General features: G+C 35.9%; 1 protein-coding gene across 6 annotated transcripts in view; it reads right to left on the bottom strand.

Annotated features, from left to right (window-relative positions):
* Positions 1 to 12965, bottom strand: part of Patj (PATJ crumbs cell polarity complex component) — a 344745-nt gene that overhangs the window by 206141 nt on the left and 125639 nt on the right. For all 6 annotated transcript variants that reach the window (XM_078026378.1, XM_078026375.1, XM_078026379.1 and 3 more), the window contains 3 exons: positions 6595 to 6666; positions 5129 to 5306; positions 3201 to 3311 (listed from right to left, as the gene is read on the bottom strand). In XM_078026378.1, the coding sequence (XP_077882504.1) occupies positions 3201 to 3311; positions 5129 to 5306; positions 6595 to 6666 (361 nt within the window). The remainder of the gene's footprint in view (positions 1 to 3200; positions 3312 to 5128; positions 5307 to 6594; positions 6667 to 12965) is intronic.

Raw genomic sequence — 12965 nt, 5'->3', positions numbered from 1 at the left:
CCACTTCTTTCTAATTGCAATTTTAATATATATATTTGTAGATAGATACAATACCTTTTTTACTATTATTTATTTTTATATGGTGCTGAGGATAGAACCCAGTGCTTCACATGTGCCAGGCAAACACTCTACCATGAGTCACAAACCCAGCCTTCTAAATGCAATTTAAGATTAAATTTTCTTCACTTTTACTATGCTAAAGAAATAAATCAATTCAGAATGAGAATGAGAAAGTCTCAGGAATATTTAAGAAGAATATAATAATAATGACTTATTAGCATATAAGTCAGTGTTTCCTATCTGAACAGACACTATAATAGTGCTTAGTATTTATTTCTCTATTCAATGTATACAACAACCTAAATCAGAGATTGGCAGGTCTATAGAAATTCATTTCTTATCCCGAAAAATCTTAAAATAAAACATGCTAGTCTAGTTTTGTTTTTTGAATAGAAGAGAAATATTCTGAATGCTTATTATTAAAATTAAATTGACAAAATGCTCACAAAAAGACTACAACTTTTGAGAAAATAGAAGACAGCATATTTCTTGTAAAAGTAAAAAATATATATATTTGTATGAGATTGATAATGCAAAACATGCATGTGCCAAAAAAAACAAGTGCCATTATGGTATTAAGGAAGTACAACTGGACTATAAGAAGAAAGAAGAAAATATGTGATGATAAACTTAATGAGCTGAAGTTAAACCCAATTCAAAAAATTTGTTTTGGAAATGAAAAAAAATGTGATACAGTTATGTTATTAAGTAAAAAAAATAATGTCTTGGCATATAAACTTCCTATAGAGGAGTATAATATAAGTCATGGGTTCTGCTCTCAAATAAGCATTTGCCAAGGAAATCTAAACACATACAAAAATTTTTCCAGCATACTGAAAAAACTGTTGAGAATTTAGAGAGAAGTTTAAAAGGTAATGTGTTGGCGATGCTCCTGAAAAGCACCTGAGAATGTACACATAAGATAATCACCACTCAATTCATAGTATCGTGAGAATTTTTATGTTACTATGGCACTTTTAGATATTGGGCCTTTAGTGGGCATAACATTAGGAAATGACTTTTTAGGTTTTGAGGGAATTGTTCAAAATTTAATGCAAACGGGTCAAAATGATTAAGGTAGCCAGGCACAGTGGAATATGCCTGCAGACCCAACTACTCAGAAGGCTGAGGCACAAGCATCACTTGGGCCCAGGAGATCAGGGACAGCCTGGGCAACAACATTATGAGAACCAATCCCAAAAATTAAACAACAACAACAACAACAAAACCTAAGGCATTGCCTATATTTTTTTTTCCTGGATAATCTATATATGACTTGCACCAATAATTAAGCCAAAAGAATCATTTTGTGAAGTATTAAACTTGATTTGTTTCCTTGCCTCATTCAATAGGAATCCTTTTGTGCTAAAACTGAGTTAAAAATAGAACAAATCATAGACATAGTTTTAACACCATCCACAGGATGTACTCCCTTGGCTGGGACCACAGACTACGGTTCAATGGTTCAATGCTTGACCATCGGAGTGCACAGTGTGGCAGCCTGTTACAACACACGGAGGGGAGAAGTGATGTGAGTGTAGCATGATGATTAAGAGGTTTTCTTTTTCTTTTCTTTCTTTTTTTAACAATTGAAAGAAATAGCACTGTTCATGTCCTCCAAGCAAGAAATTTCCACTTCAGCTCACTAGCAAAGGCTGGATTGAAAACATGGCCTTTTTGGCTGACTCTATAACCTGTTTAAATGCTTTGAATATTTTTTAGCAGGGTATTCACGCAGTTGGCCACATAAATGTACAATTTGATTGACTCGTTTTTACTCAGAATTTATTTCTTGGGAAATGACATTTGGCAAAGAATAATCTGGCCAATTTTCCTATTGAATTCAGTTTCCAGAAATAAAAGTGATGGCCTCAACTACATTCTCAATAGTATAAGAGTTAAAAACTGAATTCCAAAAAACCTAATTAAATTTCAGATTTTATGAAAATGAGAGGACTTTATTCAGTTCACCCTCTCAGTTTGGATGGTGTAAGAACAGCACTAAGAATGGAAGGCTGTGTACTGTGGCGCAGCACAGAGCCGCTGATGGGAGAAGGCCGAGGCCCCTTCATACCAACAGGTTACAAGAATGCTGACCTACCCCATCAAAGCTCCTGCTGGGGCAACCAACCATCTCCCTGCCAGTTCAAAAGGTTCAAAAGCATGAGACTATATTGAAAAGCAAATAATTTTTGTTAAATATGCAAAATTTTCTACTGTTCAGAAGTGCCAAATTTTGAACAACTGTTCTTCAGTTATAGGATTTAAGGATAACACATCTGCGGCACATTGCAATATAATATGATACAACCTGCCATTGACACTTTCATGTCAGAGTTCCAATTCCATACCAGATAACTAATTACAGAAGAAAATTTTTAGAATCAAATACTGTCTTTCTTTTCTTTCCTTCTTTCGCGGGGGTGGGGGGGGGTGGGGGGTGGGGGGGGGTGGGGGGTGGGGGGGGTGGGTAATGGTACTGGGGATTGGACCCAGGGGCCTCACCCGTGTTCTACTACCAAACTACATCTCTGTCCATTTTAAATTTTTATTTTGAGACAAGGTCAAACTAAGTTGCCCAGACTGGCCTTGAACCTGTGATCCTCATATCTCAGCCTCCCGAGTCACATGTGCCACTGTGTCCAGCAGTACTGTCATTTTTTAATTCAAATTTCCAATAGTAGAACATGCAACATTGTCAACATATCTGTATTTTTATATGCCTTAATAAATATATAGAACATTTGTGGTATCTTTAGAATGTGTTTACACCTGACCTTCTCTTTGTTCAAAGTATTTCATAAACAGAGTAACAGACTTAGAAAAGTGAAATAACTTGCCTTCAAGTTAGCAAAGCTGGTAAATAGGAATTGAGAAACTAAAAACAGGTCTGTTTGCCACCAAAGCCTGTGACTAAGCTCAATGCACACTGTAAAAACTCAAATTTGACTAAGAGATCAAAATTGGGATGAAAAATGAAAATTGAAATTAATGACTAAATTTGTATAAAGCAAATACCTTTTTCTCAAAAATAATGTAGCTAAGTAACAAAGAAAACACTTATAAAATATTTGGAGGTAAAGCTTGATTGGAGAAAGAAAGATTATTATTAACCTTTTGGAAACAGAAACTAAACTTACTCTCGGAGTAGGTGACAAGCTCTGAACCACGAACACCACGGGGTTCCCGGAGTTCTTAATGGCCTCAACTGCTTCATTGTGCGAGGCATTCTGCAAATCTACTCCAGACACCTGAAACACAAGTGATTTAGTCTTACTGGAAAGGCATTAGATATTGTTGGTAGGTTAATTCAAAGTTCATGTAAGTTGAGAACAGCCAGAGTCTATTGATTACACCACAGCCAGGAAAAAAAAAATAATAATAATAAGATTGGCCCATAAAATGCTTTGCCTTTTTTAGAAAAATAACACTTCAACTTCAGGAAAATTAATATGACAAATACATTATTAACAACGGCCCTGGTTAAATATAATGATCCAAAATTGGTAGAGCATGGTACATAATTAATTCCCTTTGTATGGCAATTGTGAAATAAGTTATTGTGTATGATAGAACTTTAAGTTCTCACTCTGTCATTAGCACAGTACACAATTCTGGGGATGTGGAGATGGTGGGGAATCTCTTTCTGGACTTTTGCTATCTCACCACTAAACTGACAGGAATATTTTAAAACCAACTGCCTATTATCACAATTGAGAAGTTGAATATTTTTCAAATTGTGTTAAAATAAAAGTACCCTAACAACATAGAACACTTTTAGTAAAAGAGCCTGTGTTCAATAAATTTGGGTAACTCTAAAGGGTTCCTTAATATAGAAAGTGGGGAAACCTAACTTGTTAACACGGTCTATGTACCTCCAAGAACACTATATTAAGCAAACCTAATTAACACTATCAATGTTAATGCTGTAAGGGGCGGAAGTTTTGGTCATTTTCTTCACTACCACATTATTATTGTGTTTAAGAAATGTATTTCATAAGCACAAATACAAGTCTAACACTCCTCGCTCAAAAAATTCAAAATCTGAAACTCTGTAAAGCACTGATGGGTTACCGCAATTAGAAAACTCCATACCTAACTAAGCTCATGCAGCAGGTTACAATTACAAGTGCACTAAAAATATTACATAAAATTACCTTCAGGTTTTGTGTGTAAGGTATAAATGAAACAAATGATTTTTGTGTTTAGGCTAGAGTCCCATCCCCAAGATAGTGCAGCATGTATATGCAACACTCCAAAATCTGAAAAAATCCAAACTCCAAAATACTTCTGGTCTCAAGCATTTCAGATAAGGAACACTCAATCTCCATAACCCCAGATTTGTCCACACAGAGCAAGTTGACGTAGTTCTTTGATTTAATCTTCATGATGATGTCAGTAGGTTTGAATTCTCAATTCCAATTTATTTGGAAACTAAGAATAAGGCGGGACTAATAATTTATGGAACTTTGACTCATGACCTCTAGGGCCCTTTGCATTCTACCAGAAACCATAAATCAAGGACAAGCAGATTCTTGGATGAGAGATACTAACTATAATGTCATCTAATATATCTAGCACAAGGAAAATCACATTCCAATCCTATGACATCTCTTTGCTTTGATGTGCCTTTAAAATTTGGCCCCTCCAAAGCCTACCACACATAGACCATGGATCCCCCCTTCCCTTGATGGAGGCTTCAACTTTGAAGGGTGGACTCCTTTCTCCAGGCAAGCACACATATTCCACTGAAACACAATTATAAACTTTAGAGCTCATTAAAGACTTGGGAGAAGCATAATGCTCACCATCTGCCCAATTCTATATAGAGCCCCCTTTTAAACTGTCATTTTCAATCAGCTGAGGGTTTTTGTTTTATCATATTATTTGTTCTTCTCTACACTTGAGAAACTCACAAATTGTAATACAACATCTGAACTAAGGCATATAAATAGAACAGACCAATTATATATACATGCACCGACACGTGAGGAAAGGTCTTCTGGCTACGATTCTTTTACTGTCTCAAATATGTTTCAAACAAAAACAATATTTTAGCATCATTTACCTCAAGGATTTTATCTCCAGTTTTAAGTGCATTTGTTTTTCCTGCTGGACTATCTTCTAGCACCTGTTTGATGAATATACCTTTAATTTCCTCTCCATTCTTTAGGCGTTTTATAACCGTTTGTCCACCAACAATACTGATACCAAGAGACACGTTGGGTTCTCTAAAAATCTCAACACTACAAAAAAGAGAAAAATAAAATCCACTCGTGAACGAGTTAATTTTTTGCACTGTAAACATTCAATGTATGCCACATTCTTGTGACTTATTTTTAAAAATAAATTTTCTAAATATATTTTTACAAATGTTATAGGAATTGTACCTAGTTCCAAAATTACAAGATGCTATCAATTTATGACAAGTGAAAGTTTATGTTCTAAAACAGATAGATCTCTAAAACATAAAAACAGCTCTCGAGGTTTAGAAAAGGTTTAGCTAGGCCTCAAAGCTTCCATCTCCTATTACAATATGTTTTCTGTGATTAGTCCATCTCCTTTATATCCATTACATTAGCAGAGAATGGACTGAGAAAATGAGATGGGTTAAAACATCAAGAAAGTCACACATGCCATTTTAGTAAAAAGCTCAGACTTCTAGAATAAAATAAACTTATCACTGAGAGGTTCACAGCACAAAGTGCTACTCCAAATCAGAAGGTTAACCCTGTGGTTCTTCAAACATAGCACAGATGTTATCTGCTCCTAAGGCCAGAAAGTTTTCTTTTCTTTCCACCACCATGTCATTTTAAAAAGAACATATGGAATAAAATTTGCCTTTGTAAATATTATGGATTTTGCTTAAACCATAGAGATTTGACCAGTAATTAACTCATATATAAACGGAACTCAAGAAACAGCTCCTAAGAGTTTTTAAGACAAAACTCAGAATTCAATTGCAAGAAAAGAACAGACGGGCTGGGTGGTACTGGAAGAATTAATAATGCATAAAGAATGGAGAAAGCAGCTAAAGGAAGACTTTTACCTTCTTAAAATGCGGCCCTGGTGAGTACTTAAAACAATAACCATAATCAAGGGAAGATCAGTTTACACATTGTTAGTTCAAACAAGGCACAGACTTGAAGTCCCCACTAGGGGAGGAAGGAAGAAAAACCTACAGCCATGGTCACTGCTGTTTACATGAGGGCAGCGTCACCATGTCTGAAACAGTGCCACCCAACCCACTGAAAGAGGCAGAATAAAGTACATTTAGTCCATTAGTTTCTACCATAAGTGGATATTAAACTATTTCCTCCGAAAAAATATCACAGATTTTCCTAATATTAGTCTTTTATTCTGGCTAAAAAATCACTAGATAAGACAAAATGAAACTAAAATTTAGGCCATCTTACATGTAAATGACCACAATTGTGCAATCATTAGAGTGTGACTAAATAATGCTCTATTAAGACAGAGGAGCATGCAGAGAATGTGCTTCTATATAGAACGCCAATAACATCACCCACGTACATTCTTGGTGGACCCCAGTGGCTGAAGTTCGGTGTTTCTTCTCCTTCACCTTCTTCTCTCTCAGGTAACTCACTGAGGGGGAGAAAGGAAAAAAAACAACAACTTTTAAGACATACTCTTATTCTGAAAGGTTTGTGGAAAGTTTTCAAATTGCACAATCTATACAGTGCTGTTTTAGTCTGCTTTTTCACTGCTGAGACTAAAACACCTGACCAAATCAATTGTAGAGCAGGAAAAGCTCATCTGGGGGCTCACAGTTTCAGAGGTCTCTGTCCGTAGGAGGCTGGCTCCATTCCTTAGGGCTCTAGGTGAGGGAGAACACCATGCCAGAGAAGAGTGGCAGAGGGAAGCAGCTCACATGATGATCAGAAGGCAGAGACAGACTCCACTCATGAGATACAAAATATATACCCCAGAGGCACACTCCCAATGTCTACCTCCTCCAGCCATATACTATCCACCTTCAGGTACCATTCAGTTAATCCCTGTCATGGATTAATTCACTGATTGGGTTAAGACTCTCACAACCCAAACATATCTCCTCTGAACCTCCTTGCATTGTCTTACACATGAAATTTTGGGGGATACCTCACATCTAAACCATAATTACTGCTGAATGGTTCTTAATCTGAAGCTGTATGTGCGTGTGCGCTACGGGGGATTGAACACAAGCCCTCACACATGGTAGGGAAGTTCTTTACCACCACCTCCAGTTTTTTTGAGATAGGGTCTTGCTAAGTTGCCCAGGCTGACCTCAAACTTGTGATCCTCCTGCCTCAGCCTTCCATGCAGGCAGGATTACAGGCATGTACCACAATGCTCATTTTTATGCTTTCAGAATATTTCCATCAATAAATATACAAAAGAAACATATATTGTTTTAACATTCAACACAACAAATCCTCACATATAAAAAAACCATAGAATGATTATTGGTGACACTCTACATGTGATTTTTCTTAAAAAAAAAAACTGTTCGATTTGTACAATCTCACATTTGTTTATCAATAGGTAAAATGTTTCTTAAAACTTAGTATTACTTTGCAAGGGCTATGGGTTATTAATGGAAAAGCGGCATATAGGGGGCTACTAGGATGCTGGTAAAGTCCTATTTCTTAATCTGGAAGCTGGTGATACAGATGTTCACTTAACTAAAATATTTATTATTTATACATTTTTTCAGTATGCATTTCATACTGTAAAACACATATTTAAGATAGAGCACTAATCTCCAGGATATATAAAGAACTAAAAAAACTTACCATCAAAAAAATAAATAACCTGGGCTGGAGTATGGGTCAGCGGCAGAATGCTCAACTAGCACATGTGAGGACCTGGGTTCGATCCTCAGCACCACATAAAAATAAATAAACTAAAGGTATTGTTTACAACCAACTACAACTAAAAAATAAATATTTAAAAAAATAACCCAATTTCAGGGCTGGGGTTGTGGCTTAGTGGTAGAGTGCTCGCCTAGCACGCACAAGGCACTGGATTCGAACCTCAGCACCACTTAAATTTAAAATAAAGATATTGTGTCCATCTAAAATTTAAAAAAAAAAACCCAATCAATAAATGGGCTAAGGAACTGAATAAACACTTCACAGAAGAAATACAATCGATCAACAAATACATGAAAAAATGTTCATCATCTCTAACAACTAGAGAAATGCAAATCAAAACTACTCTAAGAGGGACTGTGGTTGTGGCTCAGTGGTGGAGTGCTTATCTCACATGTGTGAGGCACTGGGGTTTGATCCTCAGCACCACATAAAAATGAATAGATAAAATAAAAGTATGCATCTGTCTACAACTAAAAAGCATACAAAGATTTCATCTCATTCCAGTCAGAATGGCAATTATTAAGAATACAAGCAATAATAAGTGTTGGCAAGAATGTAGGGGGAAAGGTATTCTCACACATTGCTAGTGGGACTGCAAATTGGTGCAACCATTATGAAAAGTGGTATGGAGATTCCTCAGAAAACTTGGAAAAGAACCACCATTTGACCCAGCTACCTCACTCCTCGGTTTATACCCAAAGAACTTAAAATCAGCATACTACAGTGACACAGCCACATCAGAGTTTAGAGCAGCTCCAGTCACAATAGCTGAACTATGGAACCAACCTATGTGCCCTTCAAGAGATGAATAAAAGAAAATAAAGAAAATGTGGTACATATACACATGGAATATTACTCAGTTTTAAAGAAGAATGAAATTACGTTATTTGCAGGTAAATGGATGGAACTAGAGAATACCATGCTAAGTGAAAAAAGCCAATCCCCAAAACCCAAAGGCTGAATGTTTTCTCTGATAAACAGATGTTGATCCATGGGAGGGTTGTGGGGAGGTAGGGAAGAATGAAAGAACTTTGAGAGCTGGGGATATAGCTCAGTTGGAAGAACTTTGAGTTGAGGAGAGGGGTGGGACGGTGGAGATGGGAAGGACAGAAGAATGAGACAGACATCATTACCCTATATACCTTTATGATGAAAAGTCAAGTGGATAGTCCAATCAATATAAATGGACATAAACAGGTAAACATACCTCTTTCATAATCATTCTAACCTTAAATAATTCCCTTTGTAAATCATTCTAACCTTAAATAATTCCCATTTTTGTATTCTATGAATATTGTGTAGTTTACAGAGAAATTTTGTAATTAAAAATCACATAGTTAAATTTATCTATTTGATATGCACATACTCCCAGCTACCACTCTCATATTTTCATCTGTCAAGTTAGGTCAGTACTGAACCGCTGAACTGGGTAACAAAAAATGCTGAATTACAGAGTAATTGGTTATAACAGAAATTCGATCTAACAGGCTATAAATATTATCTGAAGAAGAGTTGGGAGTCTTAAGTCTAACCTGTTTCATGAAATGGGTGTGGACTTTACACTATAAAATAAAATAATGCCAGATACCATAAATAGTGTTAGCCTACACAAAAAATATAAGCACTACCTCTTCTATTTATTTTCATAAAAAACCCTGAAGGAAGCACAGCTGGATGGATTATGTTATTTTACACATGAGGAATTGAGACTCAGGGATACCACATAATCTCATAACCTTTGGACAAGTATCCAAATCTTTGTTTCAGCACATACTGTCAATGCTCCAATTTTCTCTGAACTTTCAAGTCCTATTAAAAAATGGCAACACACTATCTACCTGCTGCTACACAGACTTTTTAGGAAATAATAGCCATAAGCCCACGTGGAAAGAAGCTGAATGATACAGATCATTCAAACATCAGTTGTGGGATCATTATGCCGCAGACACTCCTGGTTATTTCTTACCTTAGCCAGTCTAATTTTCATGAATTAAAGGATCATAATATTAGGATGGGGAAACACCTTGAAAGACATTTGCCAGTTACTTATCTAGTATCTTTTTCTCCCTTTTTCATTACCAACATAATCTCTCCTTTATTTCAGGTGACACCATGCCCACCTTGGGAAAAGAATACAATTTCTGAATTCCTTCAGCTAAGAGAACAGTGTGCCATGTCCTGGTAAGCATGTGAAAATGGAAGTCTCTGGACGAGGTTTCCAGGAAAAGCTCACTAGAGAGAGGATTGGCCGGCAAGAGCCTTCAGCTCTGTGCCTCCCCTTCCTCTTGTGTAGAATGTAGAGGTCCTAATGGGGAAGTGACCATCTTCAGATCCTGAAACAAAGAGGACTGATTTCATGTGGAGCAACGAGGAAGAGGGGAAAAAAAAGAGAGTTGAAGACCCTGACGGCAGTAGCACCATATCACCTAAGAACACCTTATGTGGCCCTTTTTACATGAAAAAAAAAAAAAAATGAAGGCCCTGTTTGCTCAAGCCACACTATGTGGGTTTCTCTTTATGAGCAGCTGTCTGCAATTCCTAAACAACACACTCACAATTCCACAAATGTATGTGAATTGTAACTTGTCCTATCACGATTGTTCTTTACACGTGTACGTGTATATATTCATTGGACAGTCTTAATCCTGGCATAAACTTTCATATTTTGATGATCTTCTCTAACAGTAACAAAGAATAAATGAGGTACGGGGCTGGGGATGTGGCTCAAGCGGTAGCACGCTCCTCTTGCATGTGTGCGGCCCGGGTTCGATCCTCAGCACCACATACAAATAAAGATGTTGTGTCTGCCGAAAACTAAAAAATAAATATTAAAAATTCTCTCTCTCTCTCTCTCTCTCTCTCTCCCCCTCTATCACTCTCTCTTTAAAAAAAAAAAGAATAAATGAGGTACGATTAATATTTAACCGACTCTCAACCAATATTCATTCTCATAATTTTTTTCACTTGAATTCATATAGAATATTTCCACCTTACCATAAATACATGATTTTTTTTAAATTTAGTACCATCTTAGTTCAAGGTATTGGTATAATTTAATGTATATGTCATTTCAATATATAATACACTTAGATTATGTCCTGTTTTTTGGAATATGGACATTACTGTAAAGAATATCTTCATGTTCTGCTGTATTCTAGAATTGAAGACTCCTTTAAATAAATGTTAATTGAAGTGAGAATGAAAACTAAAACAATCTTAAAAATCTTCTCCATTTTCCACTTTTCTTTTACACGGGGAAAGGAAAATAAACATTTTTACTATGGCACATTTATACTATCATAAGAATTAATTTCATCAATTAAAAAATATAAAATAGAAGGGAAACTAAGCTTTAATAAATATTACAGGTTATTTGTTTTTCTAATTTCAATAGTGAAAACCAAAAAGTTTCTGAACATCTGGCTCTCATACACAACATAAGGGAGTACAGGAACCACTCTGTCTCAAACATGAAAAATTGAGTTTTGATAAAGTATGTAACAAAAGGATTATTCTGCTCAAAGAGACTAATTTTTTCCACAGTTTACTGCCCTTCTTCAGGGAATGTGTCTACACATATTTTATTCAGATTATTTCGTACCTAAGAAGGGATGAAGCTTGTGAAAATTTATCCATACAGTACAATTTATTCTACAAGTGCAGTCATAACAGATGAGCAACTATATACACTAAAGGAGTTAGTTTACATTAGTGAACTCAACTACCTTTCAATCTGAATTAACATTTAAATGAGAAAGTAAAATACTTACACTGTACCCAATAAGATGCAAATCTACACAAACATTTGAAACATTATCAAGAGATTTCTAACCTCAATTTTTATAAACTGTATTGTAATTAAAGATGATAAATAATCCTATCAGTTAAAAATCTCAAAATCTTAAAATAATGGAACTGGGCTGGGATTGTGGCTCAGCGGTAGAGCACTCGCCTAGCCTGGGCGGGACCCGGGTTTGATCCCTCAGCACCACATAAAAATAAAATAAAGATATTGTGTCCACCTAAAGCTAAAAAATAAATATTAAAAAAAATAATGGAACTTTTCAAACTCATATAACATAAAACAGCAAGAATAAAACCTATGTACTCTGGGTGATAATGATGTGTTCATCTAAGTTCATCAGTCACAACAAATGTACCGCCCTAGCAGGCAATACTGATAATGGGGAAAGTGACACACGTGTCAGTCAGGGGTATATGGGAAATCTCTGCGCCTGCCTCTCAATTTTGTTGTGAACCTAAAACTGCTCTAGAAATTAAAGTCTTTAAAAAAAAAAAAAAAAAAACCACTAAACTTTTGCCTCTCACATTCAACCAGAATTTTCCCCCTAAAGGAGTTAGACATCCAATTAGCCTTCATTCTAGGCTTTCATTCCATATATAACAAACACCCAAGGTTATTATTCTTTACAGATTGGGGAGGAAAGATGGAGTACTCAGTGAACAAGCAGACATTAATGGCAAGACCTGATAATGATATACAATCTCTTTGCAAATAAAATTTTCATCATCATACAAGATTCCAGATAGTTAAGTACTTCATAGTCTACATACTAAGCCTTATGAGGGTCCAAAAAACTCAGCATTCCAAAATGGCAGAAGCAGATAGAGCTCTGGTTGTGACTAAGCAATCTAAAGATTTCTTTTTTCTCTTTAAATCTAGATTCTATATGGCAGCTTTCTGTGATACAGGGAATATGAATGTTTGGAAGCTGGGAGAATGAGCACTGGTGTTTTCCAAACTTATATAGGTTTATTTATACTGATGCTGCACTATGCTTTTCAAGTTGCAAAGCAAATTATTACCTGAGACCAGTACATAAGGAATTAGGTATTCCCTTACACTCATATTTAGAATGACACTGACATTAATACTGTGTGAAAGAAGTCAGACACAAAAAAATATCTACTGTATGATTTACATTTGTTCTAGAACAGGAAAAACTAAATTACAGTGTTTGAAATCAGATTAGTGTTTGTCTGGTGTAGGACAAAGGAGGAGGAGGG

Source organism: Ictidomys tridecemlineatus, chromosome 11 (genome assembly GCF_052094955.1).
Source record: "Ictidomys tridecemlineatus isolate mIctTri1 chromosome 11, mIctTri1.hap1, whole genome shotgun sequence".
Lineage (NCBI taxonomy): Eukaryota > Metazoa > Chordata > Mammalia > Rodentia > Sciuridae > Ictidomys > Ictidomys tridecemlineatus.
This window is presented reverse-complemented; position numbering and strand designations above follow the sequence as displayed.